We start from the raw sequence: 21,808 nt of genomic DNA, 5'->3' as shown, positions 1-21,808 counted from the left end.
ACTACTTTTTCAAGTGTGCTTCACCATCTCATATATTATCCATAGATTTAAGGTTGCAGAAGATTTTCCCAGCCTAACCTACCTAATCTACTCTTAGCTGCCTATACAAAGATCCTCCCTCCTCCAATCCCAGATACCTGTAGTCCTTTCACAGTGTATCTGAGAGCCATGATGGCATTTGTACCTCTCAAGATCACCCTCCATAAAGACCTCATCTCTCCTAGGGACATCCTATATCTACTAAGACCATCAAGAGAATTCAGTCCTATTCTTGAAATTGACAGAGTATTGTGCCATGGTAGCACTTACATGATATGTTAAATCCAATGATAATTATGTCTTCATTGGTATCAGCTACCATGCCTCTGGGGCTTCCCTCGTAGCACAGTCAGTAAAGAATCTGCCTGCAATGCAGGAGACCCAGGTTCAATCCCTGGGTCAGGAAGATCCCCCTGGAGAAGGAAATGGCAACCAACTCCAGTATTCTTGCCTAGAGAATCCCATGGACCAAGGAGCTTGGAAGGCTACAGTTCATTCTGTCATAAGAGTCAGACACAACTTAGTGACTACACCACCACCACCAGGCCTCTAGAATTTATCTGTAAGTTCTTCGACTACAGAGTTTCATTTCTCTTTGTAAAGCCCCAAAATCCAGTCTAGTATCTAGCAAGTTGTTGGTGTTTATAATATAAGTCAATGATGTTGATTGCCCCATTAGCTAAGTTATGATTTGGCATGAAAACCATCCGTATTGAAGGTGAAACAGTTTCAAGTTAACTAGCAGTGCATTTTGTGGGGCATAAAAAAATGTTGAGCTACTTCTTGGGCAGGATCTTTGAACTGATCTATTTTAACATCTTTCTGTCAATTGATAGAATGATACCTCTTTGGCATATGAGTTTGTAGAATGCATAGCTCTGGGCTATTGTAAAGCCATCTAGATTCAAAGACAGCACATGTCTGACTGAATCTTCTAAAGATATATGTTCTAGGGGGTTACAAAGCAATATGACTTTATGAAAGTGAAAATGAGATTTTTTTAAAGCTGACATTTGTCAGAGTAAAAAAGGTACAATGATGGAAGCAGTTCTAGATGGCATAAGCAATTGATGCACTGGGGCCAAGAGTTTGTCATTTGAGACAAGAAGAGGTAAAGCTGGATGAAGTCTGAAAAAGAGTTTAGAACAACAACCTGTAATAAAGACAAGAGTCAGAAATAAGGTAATTAGGGTGTTTCTTGAGCATCACTGAAGGCTCAGGGGTAAGGAACCCCCCTGCAATGCAGGAGACACAGATTTAAACACTGGGTTGGAAAGATCCCCTGGAGGAGGAAATGGCAAGCCATTCCAGCATTCTTGCCTGAAAAACCCCATGGACAGAGGAGCCTGGTGGGCTATAGTCCAAAGTGTCATGAAGAATCAGTAACAACTGAGTGACTGAATACACACACACACACACACACACACACACACACACACACACACACAGGTGTTTCTAGTCAATGGAGTTGGCAACAGCTTTGAGCCCTTCAACTGAGAACTGAGCCAGTGGTGCTGTTCTCTAGAGCAGATATTTTATATATAATTAATGACCAAGTTTGAACCTATGAAATGCGGTCCATGAAGTAAGAGGCACCCATTATTGACATCTGTTTTTTGCCAGTTTCCTGGAAGTCTTTGGAAAGCGAAAGTCGCTCAGTCATGTCTGACTCTTTGTGACCCCATTAACTCTACAGTCCATGGAATTCTCCAGGTCAGAATACTGGAGTGGGTAGCCCTTCCCTTCCCCAGGGGATCTTCCCAATCCAGGGATCAAACACAGGTCTCCTGCATTGCAGGCAGATTCTTTACTAGCTGGGCCACAGAGAAGCCCAAGAAAACAGGAGTAGGTAGCCTATCCCTTCTCCAGGGGATCTTCCTGACCTTGGAATCAAACCAGGGTCTCCTGCATTGCAGGCGGATTCTTTACCAGCTGATCTACCAGGGAAACCTATATATAAACTGGGAACTAAGAATCAAGGTCACTTTCCTCTCCTTATCTTATTCTGTGATGTATGTAGATCTTTCCACCTTCAATTCTTCCTCTGAACCACTCCCAGTACCACCAAATCTTTCATATTCCCTGATTGTTACAAAAGAGAGAAGAGAGGTGATAAGAACAATATCACCTTCTGTAGTGGGCATGGTCTTCCCTTCCTCTCCCCAGAGGCTTTTACAGTCCAGTGGCTTTTAAAGTTTACCTATACATCTGACTTTCCAAGTTTTCTCATAAAGAAGGCAACTTCCTCCTCTCTCCCAAACCACTTTATCTGGATCTGACCACCAGAATCTCTGCTACTGATCTTCTTTAAAGTCTTTACTCTGTTTTGAAACAAAATAGTTTTTCCGTCTGTTGAAGGACAAAGTCTCTGTTATTAATTTTTAGCACTTCTTGTCTAATTTCCTCCTGATCTCATACTCTCATCAGTCACTAGATGCTGCTCACTTTGTGCCTACATCAAACTGGTTGTGCAATCCTAGATATATAGATATATATAGATATATATATAGATATATAGATATATATATATATATTTTAATCTTCAAAGATTATATTAGTATAATATTGAGAAGTAAAGAGCAAAATGCAATTATTAGAAGACAACTGCTCTACAATATTTTATTGGCCTCTACCACACATCAACACAAGCAGATATTTTCTTTAAACAGATTCAGTTCACTTCAGTTCACTTCTAAATTGTATTCAGTTGTACCTCAGTTCGGTTCAGTTGCTCAGTCATGTCTCACTCTTTGCGATGCCGTGGACTGCAGCATGCCAGGCTTCCCTGTCCATCACCAACTCCTGGAGCTTGCTCAAACTCAAGTCCATTGAGTCCATGATGCCATTAAACCATTTCATCCTCTGTTGTCCTTTCCTCCTGCCTTCAGTCTTTCCCAGCATCAGGGTCTTTTCCAAGGAGTCAGTTCTTCTCATCAGGTGGCCAAAGGATTGCAGTTTCAGCTTCAGCATCAGTCTTTCCAGTGAATATTCAGGACTGATTTCCTTCAAGATTGACTGGTTTGATCTCCTTGCAGTCCAAGGGACCCTCAAGAGTCTTCTCCAACACCACAGTGCAAAAACATCAATTCTTTGATGCTCAGTTTTCTTTATAGTCCAACACTCACATCCATACATGACTACTGCAAAAACCATAGCTTTGACTAGATGGACCTTTGTTGTCAAGGAAAGGTCTCTACTTTCCAATATGCTGTCTAGGTTTGTCATAGCTTTTCTTCCAAGGGGCAAGTATCTTTTAATTTCATGGCTGCAGTCACCATCTGCATTGATTTTGGAGCCCCCCCAAAAAAAGTTTCTCACTGTTTTCCCTGGTTTCCCCATCTATTTGCCATGAAGTGATGGGACCAGATGCCATGATCCTTGTTTTTTGAATGTTCAGTTTTAAGCCAGATTTTTCACTCTCCTCTTTCACTTTTATCAAGAGGCTCTTTAGTTCTTCTTCACTTTCTGCCATAAGGGTGATGTCATCTGCGTAGCTGAGCTTATTGATATTTTTCCAGGCAATCTAGATTCCAGCTTATGCTTCATCCAGCCCAACATTTCACATGATGTACTCTGCATATAAGTTAAATAAGCAGGGTGACAATATATAGCCTTGACGTAATCCTTTCCCAATTTGGAACCAGTCTTGTTCCATGTCCAGTTCTACCTGTTGCTTCTTGACCTGCATACAGATTTCTCATGAGGTAGGTAAATTGGTCTGCTATTCCCATCTCTTGAAGAATTTTCCACAGTTTGTTGTCATCTACACAGTCAAAGCCTTGGTGTAATCAATAAAGAAGAAGTAGATGTTTTTCTGGTATGCTCTTGCTTTTTCAATGATCCAATGGATGTTGGAAATTTGATCTCTTGTTCCTGTGCCTTTTCTAAAACCATCTTGAACATCTGGAAGTTCACAGTTCATGTACTGTTGAAGCCTGCCTTGGAGAATTTTGAGCATTACTTTACTAGCGTGTGAGATGAATGCAATTGTGTGGTAGTTTGAACATTCTGTGACATTGCCTTTCTTTGGGATTGGAATGAAAACTGACTTTTTCCAGTGCTGTGGCCACTGCTGAGTTTTCCAAATTTGCTGGCATATTGACTGTAGCACTTTCACAGCATTGTCTTTTAAGATTTGAAATAGCTCAACTGGAATTCCATCACCTCCACTAGCTTTGTTCGTAGTGATGCTTTCTAAGGCCCACTTGACTTCACATTCCAGGATGTCTGGCTCTAGGTGAGTGATCACACCATCGTGATTATCTGGGTCATGAAGATCTTCTTTGTATAGTTCTTCTTTGTATTCTTGCCACCTCTTCTTAATGTCTTCTGCCTCTGTTAGGTCCATACCATTTCTATCCTTTATTGTGTCCATCTTTGTATGAAATGTTCCCTTGGTATCTCTAATTTTCTTGAAGAGATCTCTAGTCTGTCCCATTCTATTGTTTTCCTCTGCACTGATCACTGAGGAAGGCTTTCTTATCTCTCCTTGCTATTCTTTGGAAATCTACATTCAAATGGTATATCTTCCCTTTTCTCCTTTGCCTTTCACTTCTCTTCTTTTCTCAGCTATTTGTAAGGCCTCCTCAGACAACCATTTTGCCCTTTTCCATTTCTTTTTCTTGGGAATGCTCTTGATCACTGCCTCCTGTACAGTGTCACGAACCTCTGTTCATAGTTCTTCAGGCACTCTGTCTATCAGATCTAATCCTTTAAATCTATTTGTCACTCCCACTGTATAATCATAAGGGATTTGATTTAGGTCATATCTGAATGGTCTAGAGGTTTTCCCTACTTTCTTAAATTTAAGTCTGAATTTTTCAATAAGAAGCTCATGATCTGAGACACAGTCTGGAGCCAAGTCAGCTCCAGGTCTTGTTTTTGCTGACTGTATACAGCTTCTCCATCTTTGGCTGTAAAGAATATAATTAATCTGATTTTGCTATTGACCATCTGGTGATGTCCATGTGTAGAGTCTTCTCTTGTGTTGTTAGAAGAGGGTGTTTGCTATGACCATTGTGTTCTCTTGGCAAAACTCTCATTTTGTACTCCAAGGCCAAAGTTGCCTGTTACTCCAGGTATCTCTTGACTTCCTTCTTTTGCATTCCAGTCCCCCAAATAGTATAGCTGGAAGGAGTACAAGAGCTCCTTAGAGTTAGGAGTATAGAATGCTTGGGGGTTCTGGGATTTGATTAGTTTTCCAACCTTTCACCTGGCCGGCTATAGAACCATTTATTTATATGTGGTGTGTGACCCAGTGAATTAAAATAATGACAAGCCAATCCAAATCTCCTTTATATTTGAACCATTCCTGTTATTCTGCTGAGTATATGCTGCTGCTGCTGCTAAGTCGCTTCAGTCATGTCCGACTCTGTGCGACCCCAGAGATGGCAGCCCACCAGGCTCCCCCATCCCTGGGATTCTCCAGGCAAGAACACTGGAGTGGGTTGCCATTTCCCTCTCCAATGCATGAAGGTGAAAAGAGAAAGTGAAGTCTCTCAGTCGTGTCCGACTCTTAGCAACCCCATGGATTGCAGCCTACCAGGCTCCTCTGTCCATGGGATTTTCCAGGCAAGTGTACTGGAGTGGGGTGCCATTGCTTTCTCCGGAGTATATGCTATATTTATTCAAAACATTCATCAAATATTTCCTGAGAAAATACAGCAGTTTCTATAATAGTACAATGAAGATGCCATAAGGATATTGGTATTTATTTACATTTACATCCTCATTGTCCAGGAAAGGACATAATAGACTCTCAATAAATATTTCTTGTTGCCCTCAGAAAGCTTACCTTCCAGTGTATCAAGACAGATGATAAACAGAATTGGTGGTGATAAGTGTTGTAGAGAAAAATATAGCAGGGCAAGAAGGAGAGAGTGTGATGAATTGTTTTGTAAGGGGATTAGGCAAGGTCCTCTTATAAGGAAACATGTGAGAAGAGAGCTGAATGAAATGAAAGTCTTAGCCATGTGAATATCTGCATGTTGAGTGGAGAAGATAAGCAGTACATACAAATGCTCTAAAGGATAAGAATGCTTGATATGTTCCAGAAAGATCAGTGTGGCTGGGAATAGAGTGAGCAAGGAAGAGCAAGAGGGAAGGAGATGAGGTCAGGGAGTGAAGTCAAATCTAGAGCTGTGTTGTAGGCCATGGTAAGGACTCTCATCTCTACCCTGCACCAGATGGGGAACCATTGAAGAATTTTGAACAGAAGAGTAACAGGATCTGACTTAAGTTGTAACAGAATCCCTCTGGCTGCTGCAGAAAGGACAGAAGCAGGAAGTCATGTAGGGGAATGTAGCAATAATCCAGGTGAGAGATGATGATGGTTTAGACGAAGATGGAGGCAGTCAGTGCAGGTGGGGAAGTGTAGTCAGATTTTAGACAAATCTTTGGTGGAATAGCTGACAGGATTGGAGGTTCACTAGGAAAGTTGTATGAAAGAAAGATAAGAGCCAATGATGACCCTACAGTTTTGAACCTATGGAAGTAGACTAATAGAGTTGCCATTTCTGAGATGGGAAAAACAAAAGAATAGGAGGTTAAAGGGGTGTAAGGAAGGAATTAAGAATTCAGTTAGGCATGCTAAGTTTGAAATATCTATTAGACACCAAGTATATATGTTAAAGAGGTAGCTGGGTATACAAGTCTACATTGTATATCATGACAGTGGGTCTTGAGACAAGGAGCTGACTCTTTTATAAAAATAAAGCACTTCTCATTGAAAATATGTGTCAATCTATAAACCATGTGAACAGAGTAAGAGGTCAGATGGGATAGGTAAATCAGAGCAGGGGTGAGTTAAGGCAAAAAAAAAAAAAAAGCCTATTAGGTGTTGTTTCTAAATTGACGAATTACTTGATGTAATAAAAATTTAGCTGTGTAGCTCAGGTTTGCATGACAAGTTTCAAAAGAAAGTCATTTAGAGCATAACAGTGATTTCAGGAAGAAAACATTTTTCAGAGGTCAAAAATAGAGACAAGTTTAAAAAGAGACCAGGAAAATCAATTCTAATCCCTTGTATAATTTTTTAATTTTTTGATCTGTTACTATCCTTTAATTTCACTTCTCAAAACTTTATTTTATTGTCATTTAACAAGACTTCTAGGCCCTATCAGAAGTATAAATATGAGTATACCCTCATAGAAATTTACATTTTAAAGAGAGAGCAGATACATTTATTGGCAACAGGGAAAAATGAAGCAAAGTAGGGTGGTGATGGTGAGTCTTGGAGTTTTACCTTACACAGTATGTAGAAGACTTGCAAATATTTGTTAAATGAATGACCAAATACACAAACGGGCAGGGGTTGGAAGGAGTCTAGATTTTTTTCTGTCTAGGAACTTATGGGATTAATCTTGATGATCTTCACTAATCCCTGTGAGAGAAAATAAGTGTTAACAAATGGTTTGTTCACACTTAGGAAAAGCAAGGGACATAGAAGCCTGCATAGGTTCACCAAAAATAAATCATACTGTTTTACTTTTCTCACCAGACTACTAAACTAGTTGCTTAGGAGCATAACATAAACATAGTCTTTCTTTTTAAAATTTGTTTTTATTTAATTGTAGTTTATTTACAATGTGTTAGTTTCAGGTATACAGCAAAGCAATTCAATTATAATATACATATAACATATATACATACATATATATATATATATATATATATACACACACACACACATCTTTTCCAGATTCTTTTCCCATATAGGTTATTACAGAATATTCAGTACTGTTCCCTGTGCTATACAGTAAGTCCTTGTTGTTTATCTATTTTATATGTAGTACTGTGTATGTGTTACTCCCAAATTCCTAATTTATCCCTCCCCTCCACCTTTCCCCTTTGGTAACCATAACACATAGTCTGCTGCTGCTGCTGCTAAGTCTATCTTGCATTAAAAAAAATCAGAGGCTACATCCAATCTTTCTGACCCACCATTCTCGAAAAGATTAGATTCATTTCATTCTCTTCCTTTGCATTGCTCTATAAATGAATGCATCAAACAGGAAGCCAGAGTCCCAAACACAGGGTTAGGTCTCCTCCAACATAAATCTTGGTACTTTATGACTGAGAAAATGAGTGAAGTCTTTTTTTTTTTAAACTACATCTTTACCATAAACTTTTTTACTCCAACTCCTATTTTGAGTTGGCCAAAAGTATTTGATATCAGGTTTTTTGAATTAATTTATTTTAATTGGAGGCTAATTACTTTACAATATTGTTGTGGTTTGTGCCATACATTGACACGAATCAGCCACAGGTGTACATGTATCCCCCCATCTTGAACCCCCTCCCCACTTCTCTCCACACCCCATCCCTCAGGGGTGTCCTGGAATACCAGCTTTGAGTGTCTTGCTTCATGCATCAAACTTGCACTGGTCATCTATTTAACATATGGTAATATGCATGTTTCAATGCTATCCTCTCAAATCATCCCACCCTCGCCTTCTCCCACAGAGTCCAAAAGTTTGTTCTTTACATCTGTGTATCTTTTGCTGTCTTGCATATGGGGTCATCATTACCATCTTTCTAAATTCCATATATATGCATTAATATACTATATTTGTGTTTCTCTTTCTGACTTACTTCACTCTGTATAATAGGATCCAGTTTCATCCACCTCCTTAGAATTGACTCCAATGTGTTCTTTTTTATAGCTGAGTAATACTCCATTGTGTATATGTACCACAACTTCCTTATCCATTCATCTGCCAGTGGACATCTAGGTTGCTTTCATGTCCTAGCTATTGTAAACAGTGCTGCAATGAACATTAGGGTACACGTGGCTCTTTCAGTTCTAGTTTCCTCAGTGTGTATGTCCAGCAGTGGGATTGCTGGGTTGTATGGCAGTTCTATTTCCAGTTTTTTAAGGAATCTCCAAATTGGTCTCATAGTGTCTTTACTAGTTTGCATTCCCACCACTAGAGTAAGAGGTTTCCCTTTTCTCCACAACTTCTCCAGCATTTATTGTTAGTAGACTTTTTGATGGCAGCCATGCTAACTGGTGTGAGATGGTACCTCATTGTGGTTTTGATTTGCATTTCTCTGATAATGAGTGATGTTGAGCATCTTTTCATGTGTTAGCCATCTGTATGTCTTCTTTGGAGAAATGTCTCTTAGTTCTTTGGCCCACTTTTTGATTGGGTCGTTTATTTTTTGGGTATTGAGCCGCATGAGATGCTTGTATATTTTGGAGATTAATTCTTTGTCAGTTGTTTCGTTTGCTATTATTTTCTCCCATTCTGAAGGCGGCCTTTTAACCTTGCTTATAGTTTCCTTCTGGAGAAGGAAATGGCAACCCACTCCAGTGTTCTTGCCTGGAGAATCCCAGGGACGATGGAGCCTGGTGGGCTGCCATCTATGTGGTCGCACAGAGTTGGACACAACTGAAGCGACTTAGCAGTAGCATAGTTTCCTTCATTGTGCAAAAGCTTTTAAGTTTAATTAGGTCCCATTTGTTTATCTTTTTTTTTATTTCCATTACCCTGGGAGGTGGGTCATAGAGGATCTTGCTGTGATTTATGTCAGAGAGTGTTCTGCCTATGTTTTCCTCTAAGAGTTTTATAGTTTCTGACCTTGCATTTAGATATTTAATCCATTTTGAGTTTATTTTTGCATATGGTGTTAGAGAATGTTCTAGTTTCATTCTTTTACAAGTGGTTGACCAGTTTTCGTAGCACCACTTGTTAAAGAGATTGTCTTTTCTCTGTTGTATATTTTTGCCTCCTTTGTCAAAGATAAGGTTCCCATAGGTGCATGGATTTATCTCTTCTATTTTGTTCCATTGATCTATATTTCTGTCTTTGTGCCAGTACCATACTGTCTTGATGACTGTAGATTTTGTAGTGTAGTCTAAAATCAGGAACAAGACACGGATGCCCACTCTCACCACTACTATTCAACACAGTTTTAGACGTCCTAGCCACAGCAATCAGAGAAGAAAAAGAAATAAACAGAATCCAATTTGGAAAAGAAGTAGTAAAACTCTAACTGTTTGCACATGACATGATCCTCTATGTAGAAAACCCTAAAGACACCACCAGAAAATTACTAGAGCTGATCAATGAATATAGTAAAGTTGCAGGATATAAATTAACACACAGAAATCCCTTGCATTCCTATACACTAACAATGAAAAAACAGAAAGAGAAATTAAGGAAACAATCCTATTCACCATTGCAATGAAAAGAATAAAATACTTAGGAATAAATTTACCTAAAGAAACAAAAGACCTATATATAAAAAACTATAAAACACTGATGAAAGAAATCAAAGATGACACAAATAGATGGAGAAATATACCATGTTTGTGGATTGGAAGAATTAATATACTGAAAATCAGTATACTACCCAAAGAATCTATAGATTCAGTGCAATCCCTATCAAGCTACCAATGGTATTTTTCACAGAACTAGAACAAATATTTTCACAGTTTGTATGGAAACACAAAAAAGTTCAGAAAGCCAAAGCAATCTTGAAAAAGAAGAATGGAACTGGAGGAATCAAACTTCGGGACTTCAGGCTATACTACAAAGCTACAGTCATCAAGACAGTATGCTATTGAAATCGGTTTTAATTTCATTTTTGCTAATTATATGAGGCCTTTCAGTAGTCATTGTTCTACAAAGAAAGTAGGATATCTTCATTGAAGGTGTTGTGAGTGATGACAGTTCCAAAAATTTGTGCCAGGATTTCTTGCTGAAATCTATCTTTTTGATATATTTCTGAAGTAATAATAGTTCTAGTCTGCTTGCTTGATCATCTCTTTCAGGGTACTCCAGAAATCTGCAGAACTTAATTTTCTAGTTAGAATAAATTGTGGAATATATTCAGAGGGCCATGAGATCTTAGAATTAAATAACATGAATCCAGAATTCCAACAAAGGTAGTGTCCATGTTTTATAAATGTTACTGTAAAACCAACTGTTCTCTTTCTGTAGGAGCATTTTCAGAAATCAATCACAATATTAATGTTTTTCCACACCTGCCATCCCTCCATGTTTCTGTCCTATTAAGAGAAGAAGAATAAAAGTGTATCATTGTATAATAGAAAAGGTATTAGATTGAATAATAATTTCTGGACCCTGATCCTAATTTACTGCTACATTATTATCCATGTGATCTTAGAGGAGTGACCTTCCTCTGGGCCTCAGTTTCCCTAGCTATAAAATGGGAATAATTAGGCTTGCTTACCTCATGCAGTCATTGTAATGACCAAAAGTGTTAAGGTATGCAAAAATGCTTCAGAAATTAACAACTGTTACTAAATTCTCTCTAGGAAATGAATATAGTAGCATGGTCTCTGAGGCATTTTAGGCATTCATGATCATTAATATATGAATAGCCATTCTAATTTCTACAGAGGTTCTCTCAGCCAGATTGTCCCTTTTGTACTATCCAAGCCCATAGTAAGAAGACTCCAAGCCTCAAGCTATGGCCTACCTCATCACTTGAAATGATCACATGTGTACACTTCCATGTCACTCTCTTCCATACCACAGCTGGCTGGTTGTGTACATGTGTCTCTTTTTTTTTTCAGTATCTCTTCTTCATAGCTTTCTTTACCTTTGGATAGACTGAAAAAGGTTAGTTTTTTGTTGTTGTTGTTGTTGTTGTTGTTTTTGCTTTTATAAAGGAGTAAAGGGGAAAAATGAGGTTGAAATATACCCTTTGTTTCTTAAAAATAATAATGCAATAAGACATAGCTACCATTAGGATTCCCTGGTGGCTCAGACAGTAAAGTGTCTGCCTGCAATGCAGGAGACCCAGATTCGATCCCCAGGTCGGGAAGATTCCCTGAAGAAGGAAATGGCAACCCACTCCAGTACTCTTGCCTAGAAAATTCCATGGATGGAGGAGCCTGGTGGGCTACAGTCCATGGGGTCACAAAGAGTCGGACACGACTGACTGACTTCACGTTCACTTTCACCATTAAGTTGATACAGGTCGACATGAAAGTCTGTGATCTCAAAGGAACAAACTTCTGCCTATACAAATGTTAGCTAGAATTAAGAAGTACTCTCAGGAAGTACTGGACTTCCCTAGTATTTCAGTTGGTAAAAAATCCACCTGCAATGCAGGAGACCCCAGTTGGATTCTTGGGTCAGGAAGATCTGCTGGAGAAGGGATAGCCTACCCACTCTACTATTCTTGGGCTTCCCTTGTGGCTCAGCTGGTAAAGAATCCACCTGCAATGTGGGAGCCCTGGGTTTGATGCCTGAGTTGGCAAGATCCCTGGGGAAGGGAAAGGCTACCCACTACAGTATTCTGGTCTGTGTCATAAAGAGTAGATCATGACTGATCGACTTTCACTTTTACTACTTGCTGATTAAGTGCTTATTTTGGGGTTTCCCTGGTGGTTCAGATGACAAAGAATCCACCCACAGTGTGGGAGACCAGCCTTTGATCCCTGGGTTGGTAAGATTCTCTGGAGGAGAGCATGGCAACCCACTCCAGTTTTTATAGGGATTCCCTGGTGTCTCAGATGGTAAAGAGTATGCCTGCAATGTGGGAGACCCAGGTTTGATCCCTGGGTCAGGAAGATCCCCTGGAGAAGGAAATGGCAAACCACTCCAGTATTCTTGCTTGGAAAATCCCATGGACGGAGGAGCCTGACAGGCTACAGTCCATGGGGTCACAAAGACTCAGACATGACTGAGTGACTTCACTTATACTGTTGCTCTTGTATTTACTGCCTTTTAGTGAGATCATGGCATCTGGTCCCATCACTTCATGGGAAATATATGGGGAAACAGTGGAAACAGTGTCAGACTTTATTTTTTTGGGCTCCAAAATCACTGCAGGTGGTGATTGCAGCCATGAAATTAAAAGACACTTACTCCTTGGAAGGAAAGTTATAACCAGCCTAGACAGCATATTCAAAAGCAGAGACATTACTTTGCCAACAAAGTTTCGTCTAGTCAAGGCTATGGTTTTCCCTGTGGTCATGTATGGATGTGAGAATTGGACTGTGAAGAAAGCTGAGCACCGAAGAATTGATGCTTTTGAACTGTGGTGTTGGAGAAGACTCTTGAGAATCCCTTGGACTGCAAGGAGATCCAACCAGTCCATTCTAAAGGAGATCAGCCCTGGGTGTTCTTTGGAAGGAATGATGCTAAAGCTGAAACTCCAGTACTTTGGCCACCTCATGAAAAGAGTTGACTCATTGGAAAAGACTCTGATGCTAGGAGGGATTGGGGGCAGGAGGAGAAGGGGACGACAGAGGATGAGATGGCTGGATGGCATCACTGACTCGATGGAAGTGAGTTTGAGTGAACTCCGGGAGATGGTGATGGACAGGGAGGCCTGGCGTGCTGCGATTCATGGGGTTGCAAAGAGTCGGACACGACTGAGCGACTGAACTGAACTGAGTGAGTTATCACTGTGCTATTATCAAATGAGAGAGATGAAAATTGTTTTGAGAGCTGATAGTCCTAGCGACTTTTTTACAAGACAAAATTAAAGGTTTTCAGGGTTTACCATGAGTGTAGACTTTAACAGGATTGTTCATTTCTACAGTCCCTAAGGTTGCCTACTGGTCATTAAAGCCAACAGCTTAAGTCCCCACAGCACAACAGTCTGGAAAGGAGCTTTATATTACTATCAAATAAGATATTAAGTAAGATAAAACATCTTAGCTTGGTCACACTCCAAAATAGCAATTTAAAGCTATATTTTCATTCATGGAACTAGCCTTGCAATAAATTATCTCAACAAGCTTTCACACTGACACTGAGTTAACAGTAATTTTTAGAGTGCCAACTACTTATAAGATGTACCAGGCTCTGAAGTTGGTGTGTGTGGGCTAAGTCCCTTCAGTTGTGTCCATCTCTGTGGGATCCTATGGACTGTAGCCCACTAGGCTCCTCTGTCCATGGGATTCTCCAGGCAAGAATACTGGATCCCCTGGATGCCCTCCTCCAGGGGATCTTCCTGACTCAGGATTAAGTCCCTTAAGTCTCTTGCATTGACAACAGGGTTCTTTACCACTAGTGCCACTTGGGATGAAATTGGTACAGCTATCAAACTCCTGTCCTTAGCACTCAAGTCCTAAAGTGAACTGGGTATAGAAGTTAGTTAAATATTAAGTGAAAGAAAGTATTAGTTGCTCAGTCTTGTCGGACTCCTTGTTATCCCATGTACTGTAGCCTGCCAGGCTCCTCCATCCATGGAATTTTCCAGGCAAGAATACTGGAGTGGATTGCCATTTCCTTCTCCAGGGGATCTTCCCAATCCAGGGACCGAACCCAGGTCTCCTGCACTATAGGCAGATTCTTTACTGTCAGAGCTGCCAGGGTATCCCCAGTTAAATATTAGGCCACTTAAAAAGATTTATGAGATTTTTTTTAATTACAAAAATAATACTTATTATAAAAAAACATAAGCAATAAAGCATCATATAAGTTAAACTGTGAACACATCCACCTCCCACTTGAAAAATTCTGTAAAAGTAAGGTATCTTTGAGGAATATCTTACTTGCCTAAATGAAGTCATGGGCCTAAATGACCTGGGGTTCTCTAAAGGTATTTCTGGTCTGCCTCACTCTCTTAAATTCCTTCTAGTTATTTGTTTCTCAGTATTAGGGAAAATGATGAACCCTAAGCCAGGAGGCCAGGATTTCAGTCCCAGCTCTGCCACTAGTAGTTATGCTAGTAATGAACTTCAAGTCTTAGTTTCACTTCTCAGATATTAGCTTTTTCTAAAGGTTAGACTAGAATCAGTGATTCTCAACTCAGGTTTAAGAGATTCAATATTAAGTAAGTAGTCTATTCAAAGTATACACACTCCTGAAAATTCTGACCACTTTGCACCCCATTAAGAAAACTACAGTGAGGTAGTACTATTACTGATGAGATTATATCATATCCCTCAGAGTATTTTAGGGTAAGAAAAAAATGTTGAAGTACTAGAATAGATGGTCTAATTGTTATAATTTGCCCCTAACTATTCCTGATTTCTATAATATAATGATAATGGCTAGGATAATTTTAGACAATTAGATGACGTCTCAGTCATTAAATACTCAGGGTTTCAGTTTGGATGGTCAAATGAGCCTTTTCATTAGTGTCCATGAAGAGGTTCAGTAAGGATTAGGAACATACATTTGGTTTCAAAAAGTGAAGGATAAGAAGGTTACTATGTTGGTTAAGTGATGAACTGTCAGCTCCCTTTTGTATAAGGCTCCTCAAAATATCATAAGCAGATGCAGATGTACAGGCAGAAGATGCCTGTTGGCTCTGTAGTGTATTACTTATGCAACCTCACCTTACTCTAGATTCTGTTCCTTGACCTTCAGGGGCCTCTTCTGTTTCACAAGTGAGGAACTACTAAAGTCTAAACTCCTTTTTGTTCATTCATTCATAATAATAAATGTTTATTAAGTACCAACTAGTTATTGAATGAAATGTTTATTGATCACTGTTTGGAACACTAGGGACCCAGTGGTGAACAAGCTAAGACCTTAGCCTCATCAAACTCACTGGGAAATGTTTTTTTTAGTAGTATAGTAAGTGGCATAATAGGACAAGCACAGAGTGCTCTAGGACACATTAGTACCTGATCTAGACCTGGAAGATCTGGGAAGGTTTCTTAATGGGGGTATCATCCGACTATATATAATCTGAGCTATAACCTGACTGATGCTAAAGAGTTCGCCTCGTCAAGATTTGAGGGAAGAGTAAACCAGGCAGAGAGAACATACATGTTGGAAGGCTTAGAGTAAAGGGGAGTTTGGCGTATTTGAAGAACCAAAAGAAATTAGTATGGTTTGCATCAATTTCTAAATGGGAAGTGATAATAAAAGAGCTGCCCAATGGGGCCAAATTATGCAGAGCCTTGGCGTTCATTTTAAGGAACATAGATGCTAAGTCACTTCAGTCATGTCCGACTCTGTGCGACCCCATAGATAGCAGCCCACCAGGCTTCCCCGTCCCTGGGATTCTCCAGGCAAGAACACTGGAGTGGGTTGCCATTTCCTTCTCCAATGCATGAAAGTGAGAAGTGAAAGTGAAGTAGCTCAGTCGTGTCCGACTCTTAGCGACCCCATGGACTGCAGCCTACCAGGCTCCTCTGTCCATGGGATTTTCCAGGCAAGAGTACTGGAGTGGGTTGCCATTGCCTTCTCTGAAGGAACATAGAAGCTATCCTAAAATACAATGGGCAAACACAGGATCAATATCAAGAGTAAATCATATGGCAAATATATTCATATGCTAAATGCATCTGATCCAGCGATTCTACTTTTGGTTCTACATATACTCACTTGTGGAAAATTGTTTATCAACTATGATGTTCTTTTTACTGTACTATTTGTAATAGCAGAGGATTGGAAGTAACCTGAATGTCTGTTATTTAGGAAATTATTAAATATGCTGTAAGTCTGTGTCTCTGGTTGCTCTGGGGAAGAAACCTAAGTGTTTAAGATGGGGCTGGCTAGAAAGTTAATTTTCATGCTTCTGTATCACTTGAACATTTTAAAGCATATACATGTACTACTAATTTAAAATAAAGTTTAATTTTTAAATAAATAAAATATGCTGATATGTTCTTTTTCTACCCATTGCCCAAATACAACAGCAATAATTTTATAATATAATAACATCCTATGCTAATTAGGTGGGGAAACCCAGTATTTGTTGAAAGAATATAAATTGGGTGTTTTCCAGCTTTATTAAAGTACAATTGCCAAATAAAAATTGTATATATTTGTTATACAATGTGATATATTGACCTACATATACATTATGAAATAATTACCACAATCAAGCTAATTAACATTTCCATCACCTGACAGTAATCTTTTTTGGTTTTTTGGTGAGAGCACTTTAGATCTAGTCTCTTAGCAAATTTCAAGTATAAAATACAGTATTATTAACTACAGTCACCATGCTATGTATTAAATCTCCAGAACTTACTCATCTTGCTTAACTGAAAGTTTGTACCCTTTGATCAACACACCATCACCACCATTTCCTCTAGCCTAGCTCCTGGCAACAACCTCTTGTGTATATATGTGTGTAGGTTTATCACATTTTTTTTTCTTCATCTGTTGATGGATACTTACATTGTTTCTTTATCTTGGTTATTGTGAATAATGCTGCAATGAAAGTGAAAGTGCAGATATCTCTTCAAGATATTAAGTTAATTCCTTTGTATATACAACCAAAAGTAGAATTACTGGGTCTTATGGCATTTGTATTTTTAATTTTTGAGGAACCTCCATTCTGTTTTGCATAATGGCTATAATGATCCACATTCCTATCAACAGTGAACAAGGGTTCCCTTTTCTTTATACCCTAACCAACACTCGTTGTCTCTTGTCCTTTTGATAATAGCCATCCTAACAATGTGTGGTTACATCTTGTTGTGGTTTTTGGCTTACATTTCCTTCATAATTAGTAATTCTGGGTATCTTCTCATGTATCAGTTAGCTATTTGCCTGTCTTCTTTAGAAAATTATCTATTCAGATCCTGAGCCGTTTTTTTAAATCAGTTGTGTATGTGTGTATGTATCTATGTAAGTGGGCTTTCCTGGTGGCTCCGATGGTAAAGAATCTATTTAAGTATGTATGTATGTATTTGCTGAGTCGTTTGAATTCCTTACATGTTTTGGATATTAAACCCCTTATCAGATGTATGGTTTGCAAATATTTTCTCCCATTCTATAGACTGTCTCTTCACTCTGTTGATGTTTCCTTTGTTGTGCAGAAGATTTTAGTTTGATGGTATCCCACTTGTCTGTTTTTGTTTTCGTTGCCTGTGATTTTGAGGTCATATCCAAAAAACCACTGCCCAGACCAATGTCAGGAAGCCTTACCCCTGTATTTTCGTCTAGTGGTTTTTACACTTCCAGGTCTATGTTTACGTCTTTAATCCAGTTTGAGGGGTTTTGTTGTATCTGCTATGAGATAAGGGTCGAATTTCATTCCTCTGCCTGTGGATATTGAATTTTTTCTAGCACCATTTATTGAAGACACTGTTTTTTCTCTCTTCTTTGCTGTTGGCTCCCTTATCAAAGATCAGTAACCTATAAATGCATGGATTTATTTCTGAGCTGTCTATTCTATTCCATTGGTCTTGATTTCTGCTTTTTTGCCAGGACCATACTGTTTTGATTACTATATGTAATGTATTTTGAAATCGGCACATGTAATGCCTCCAACTTTGGTTTTTTTTTTTTTTTTTTTTTTTTTTGCTTAAGATTTCTTGGGCTATTTGGGGTCTTTTGTGGTTCCGTATGAATTTTATGGTTATTTCTATTTCTGTGGAAAATGTCATTGGAGTTTTGACAGGGATTGTATTGAATCTAAAAATGGTTTTGGGTAATATGGTCATGCTTCTCTGGTGGCTCAGACGGTAATCTGCCTGCAATGCAGGAGACATGGGTTCAGTCCCTGGATCAGGAAGATCCCCTGGAGAAGGGAATGGCAACCCAATCCACTATTCTAGTCTGGAGAATTCCGTGGACAGAGGAACCTGGCAGTTCGCAAAGAGTCTGACATGACTGAAGCGATTTAGCATGCACACAAGGCTAATAAATATTATGGAAGGGTAATTTAAGTCTCCCAAGGCTAGTAGGCTACTAAATGGTAGAAATTGGATTGAAAGCAAATCAGTCCATGGGGTCACAAAGAGTCGGACACAACTGAGCGACTGAACAACAGCAATCCTAGAACATTGGATAAGGTTCCTTTGTGTATGTGTGTGTGTTTCTGTTTCTTTCATCAGTGTTTTGTACTTTTCAGTGTACAGATATGTCACTTTCTTGGTTAAATTTAACCCTAAGTATTTCATTCTTTTTGATGCTATTATAAATGAGATCTTTGTCTTAATTTATTGTTTTGGATAATTCCTTGTTAGTGTATAGAAGCAAAACTAATTTTTGTATGTTGACTTCATATCCTGCAACTTTACTGAACTCATTTATTATTTCTAATAGTTCTCTGGTGGAGTCTAAGGTTTTCTACACATAGGAACATACCATCTGCAAACAGATACAATTTTACTTTCAAATTTGGATGCCTTTTATTTCTTTCTCTTGCCTAATTGCTCTGACTATAGGACTTCAAGTGCTATGTTGTATGGAAGTGGTGAAAATGGGCATCCTATCTTGTTCCTGATCTTAGAGGAAAAGCTTTCAACTTTTCACTGTTCAGTATGATTTTAGCCATGGACTTGTTACATGTGGCCTTTATTATGTCAGGATGCACTCTTTCTATATCTAATTTGTGAACAGATCTTTTTTTATCACAAAAGAATGTTGAATTTTGTCAAATGCTTTTCTGCATCTTTGAAATGATCATATGATTTTTATTCTTCATTCTGTCGATGTAATGCATCACATTTCAGAATGTAATTTGTTATGTTCACTTTGGATATTAATCCAACTCTAGTGAAATTGAACATTAGCATACCTTTGATACAGTTTTGGGAATTTATCCTACATATAACAATACCACTACATAGGTCCAATATGTATAAGGATGTTTATTATAGCACTGTTTTAGTGGCAAAAAGAGGGATAACCCTAAACTCTATGAATAAAGAAATGGTTAAATGACTCAATTGTGACATAGCCATAATATTGAATATTATACAGTTATTAAAAGGCTTTATTTTATATTTATATTTATATTATAAAAAGCTTTATAGATCGATCTGAAAGAATAGATATGTTCCTTTGCTGCAAGAATTTTCAGAGTAATGTGTATAATGCTATCACATTTTCATTGAGAAGAGAAAGATTTTTAAGCCCTAAGAATGTTTATAGCTATAAATATACATATATTCCACGAATAAAAATTAAAATAAAGAATGTTTATAGTTATACAGATAGACAGACAATTACATAGAAACAGATGTGGGAAGCAGAGGCACCAACTGAATTAATGTTTACCTCAGGTAAAAGGGGGTTAGATAGGAAAGGAAGAAATGTTTAATGATTCTGTATATAGTTCTGTATTGTTTGATTTGTTGCAATAAGCCTGTGCTACTGTAATTTGTTTTTTGAAATATAAAAAAAGGAAAATTGGATAAAATGGGGATGGACTGGAGAGGGCACGAGGGAGACAAGGAAGTTAGAAGGATGCTGCAGTGATATACCTAAGAAATAATGGTGGCTGGAATAGAGTACCTGCAATGGAGACAGACTTAAACAGATTTAGTTGGTCAGTAGAGAAAATTAAGACTTGGTAATTTGACTGAGGGGGGCAGGAAAGAGGAGCCAAGGAAACCACCAAGGTTTCTGGAAAGGTGCTGTACTATTTACTGCAAAAATTATCAGAGTGTGAAGATGTGTGGTTTTAGATAGGTTAAGTTTCAGGTATCTATGGGAAATTCAAGAGGAGAAAACCTATAAACAGTTGGAAATATGTATCTGAAGCCCAGGAAAAATATCTGGACTGGAAATATAGATATGGAGATGACTGACTATGTTAGGACTTTGTCAGTTATAAGTGAGAGATAGCTGACCTAAATGGGATTAAGGTTTGTTTTGTTTTGTTTTGTTTTTAAGAGGGCATAGGGTTTACTGCGGAGAAGGCAATGGCACCCCACTCTAGTACTCTTGCCTGGAAAATCTCATGGACGGAAGAGCCGGGCTAGCTAGTCACCTAGGTTTCTTGACTCTCCTCTTGGTTTAGGAATCCTGACATATAATATAGGAGACTTGAAGGAAGGACTGAGGGGAAACCAGAAACTTTGGGCAGAGAAGGTCTGACTCAAGCCCAGAACCACCTCAGGGCTTTCAAATGCTCACTCAAGCATTTGATCAATAGTTTGTTTGTTTTTTTAATTTTTATGTTTTATTTTTTTAATCGCAAATTCTCTTGGCATCTTCCCCCATCTCACTACATCTCTCCCCTACCCTCCAAACACTTGGCAAATAAATATTAGCAAGGCAAATATAATTCTTATTTGTTTACAAACATGAGCCATGTACAATGATTCTTAATTTTCTTAATCTTCTTCTTACTCATCTCTGGTGCAGGGTAGCACCATTTAGACCCACAGGGTAATTTAGAAACAGTGATTAACCCTACCTTCTCTCTTGTTGAGGACTCTAAACTGAATTAGAAGACAGATCCTATGCCATTAACATGTTCAGAAATGTAGAGAAAGCTATTTTTGAGATGGTGAAATAAGAGGGATGCTTTGCTGTGAGCTTATGAATCTTGCCTGCATTTTACCACTTCTTCCAGTATGCATCCCTTTAATGAACCTAGTATTGTGGTGCATTAGTTCAGTTGTTTAGAGTCTAACTTCACAGTGTTTCTGTATACCCTAACTGCGGGGATCTAACCAATCTGTGCTATTTGTCAAATGGTTTACTGGGGGAAAGATGGCTTTGTGCAGATATTCTCCCTGTAGCAAAACAACTCATGGGCTTGGCCTGCTGCCAGAAAGTTAGTAGTGTCATCTTTATAGATGAAACTCAGCACATCATTATCTTATACTGTGACAGAAGAGCAGGAAGATTGACTTGTTAATTTGCTATGTTTTGATTCCAATCTGTTTAGAAATATGATTTCTTAAAAAGGAAATGGAAAAAGAATGTGTTTTTCATGATACCTTCGTGATATCTCCTGAGAATATATTCAGTTATTGTAAATACAGCATTTTGATTGTCTCCTCAAATTTCAGATATACTTCATTACTCTTAAAAAAAAAAAAAAACTACACTGAAAAGATCAAATTTTGAAGTGTGAATTGCATGCTTCCAATGATGAAATTTTATATTATAGGTCACATATTTAAATTTCTATT

The 21,808-nt window shown here is 38.5% G+C and overlaps 1 protein-coding gene across 5 annotated transcripts in view; it reads left to right on the top strand.

The window, feature by feature from the left end:
* The window catches only part of EDA (ectodysplasin A), a 397,501-nt gene that overhangs the window by 280,206 nt on the left and 95,487 nt on the right, over positions 1-21,808 (top strand). The window contains exon 3 of one of the 5 annotated variants that reach the window (XM_059883546.1): positions 495-5,496. The exons of the other annotated variants lie outside the window; for them this stretch is intronic. Coding sequence (XP_059739529.1) covers positions 495-592 — 98 coding nt within the window. The 3' untranslated portion in view covers positions 593-5,496. Of the gene's footprint in view, positions 1-494; positions 5,497-21,808 lie in introns of those variants that run through there. 5 annotated transcript variants of the gene reach the window in all.

This window comes from Bos taurus, chromosome X (genome assembly GCF_002263795.3).
Source record: "Bos taurus isolate L1 Dominette 01449 registration number 42190680 breed Hereford chromosome X, ARS-UCD2.0, whole genome shotgun sequence".
NCBI lineage: Eukaryota > Metazoa > Chordata > Mammalia > Artiodactyla > Bovidae > Bos > Bos taurus.
The sequence above is the reverse complement of the archived record's forward strand: the minus strand, read 5'-3'. Positions and strand labels throughout refer to the sequence as shown.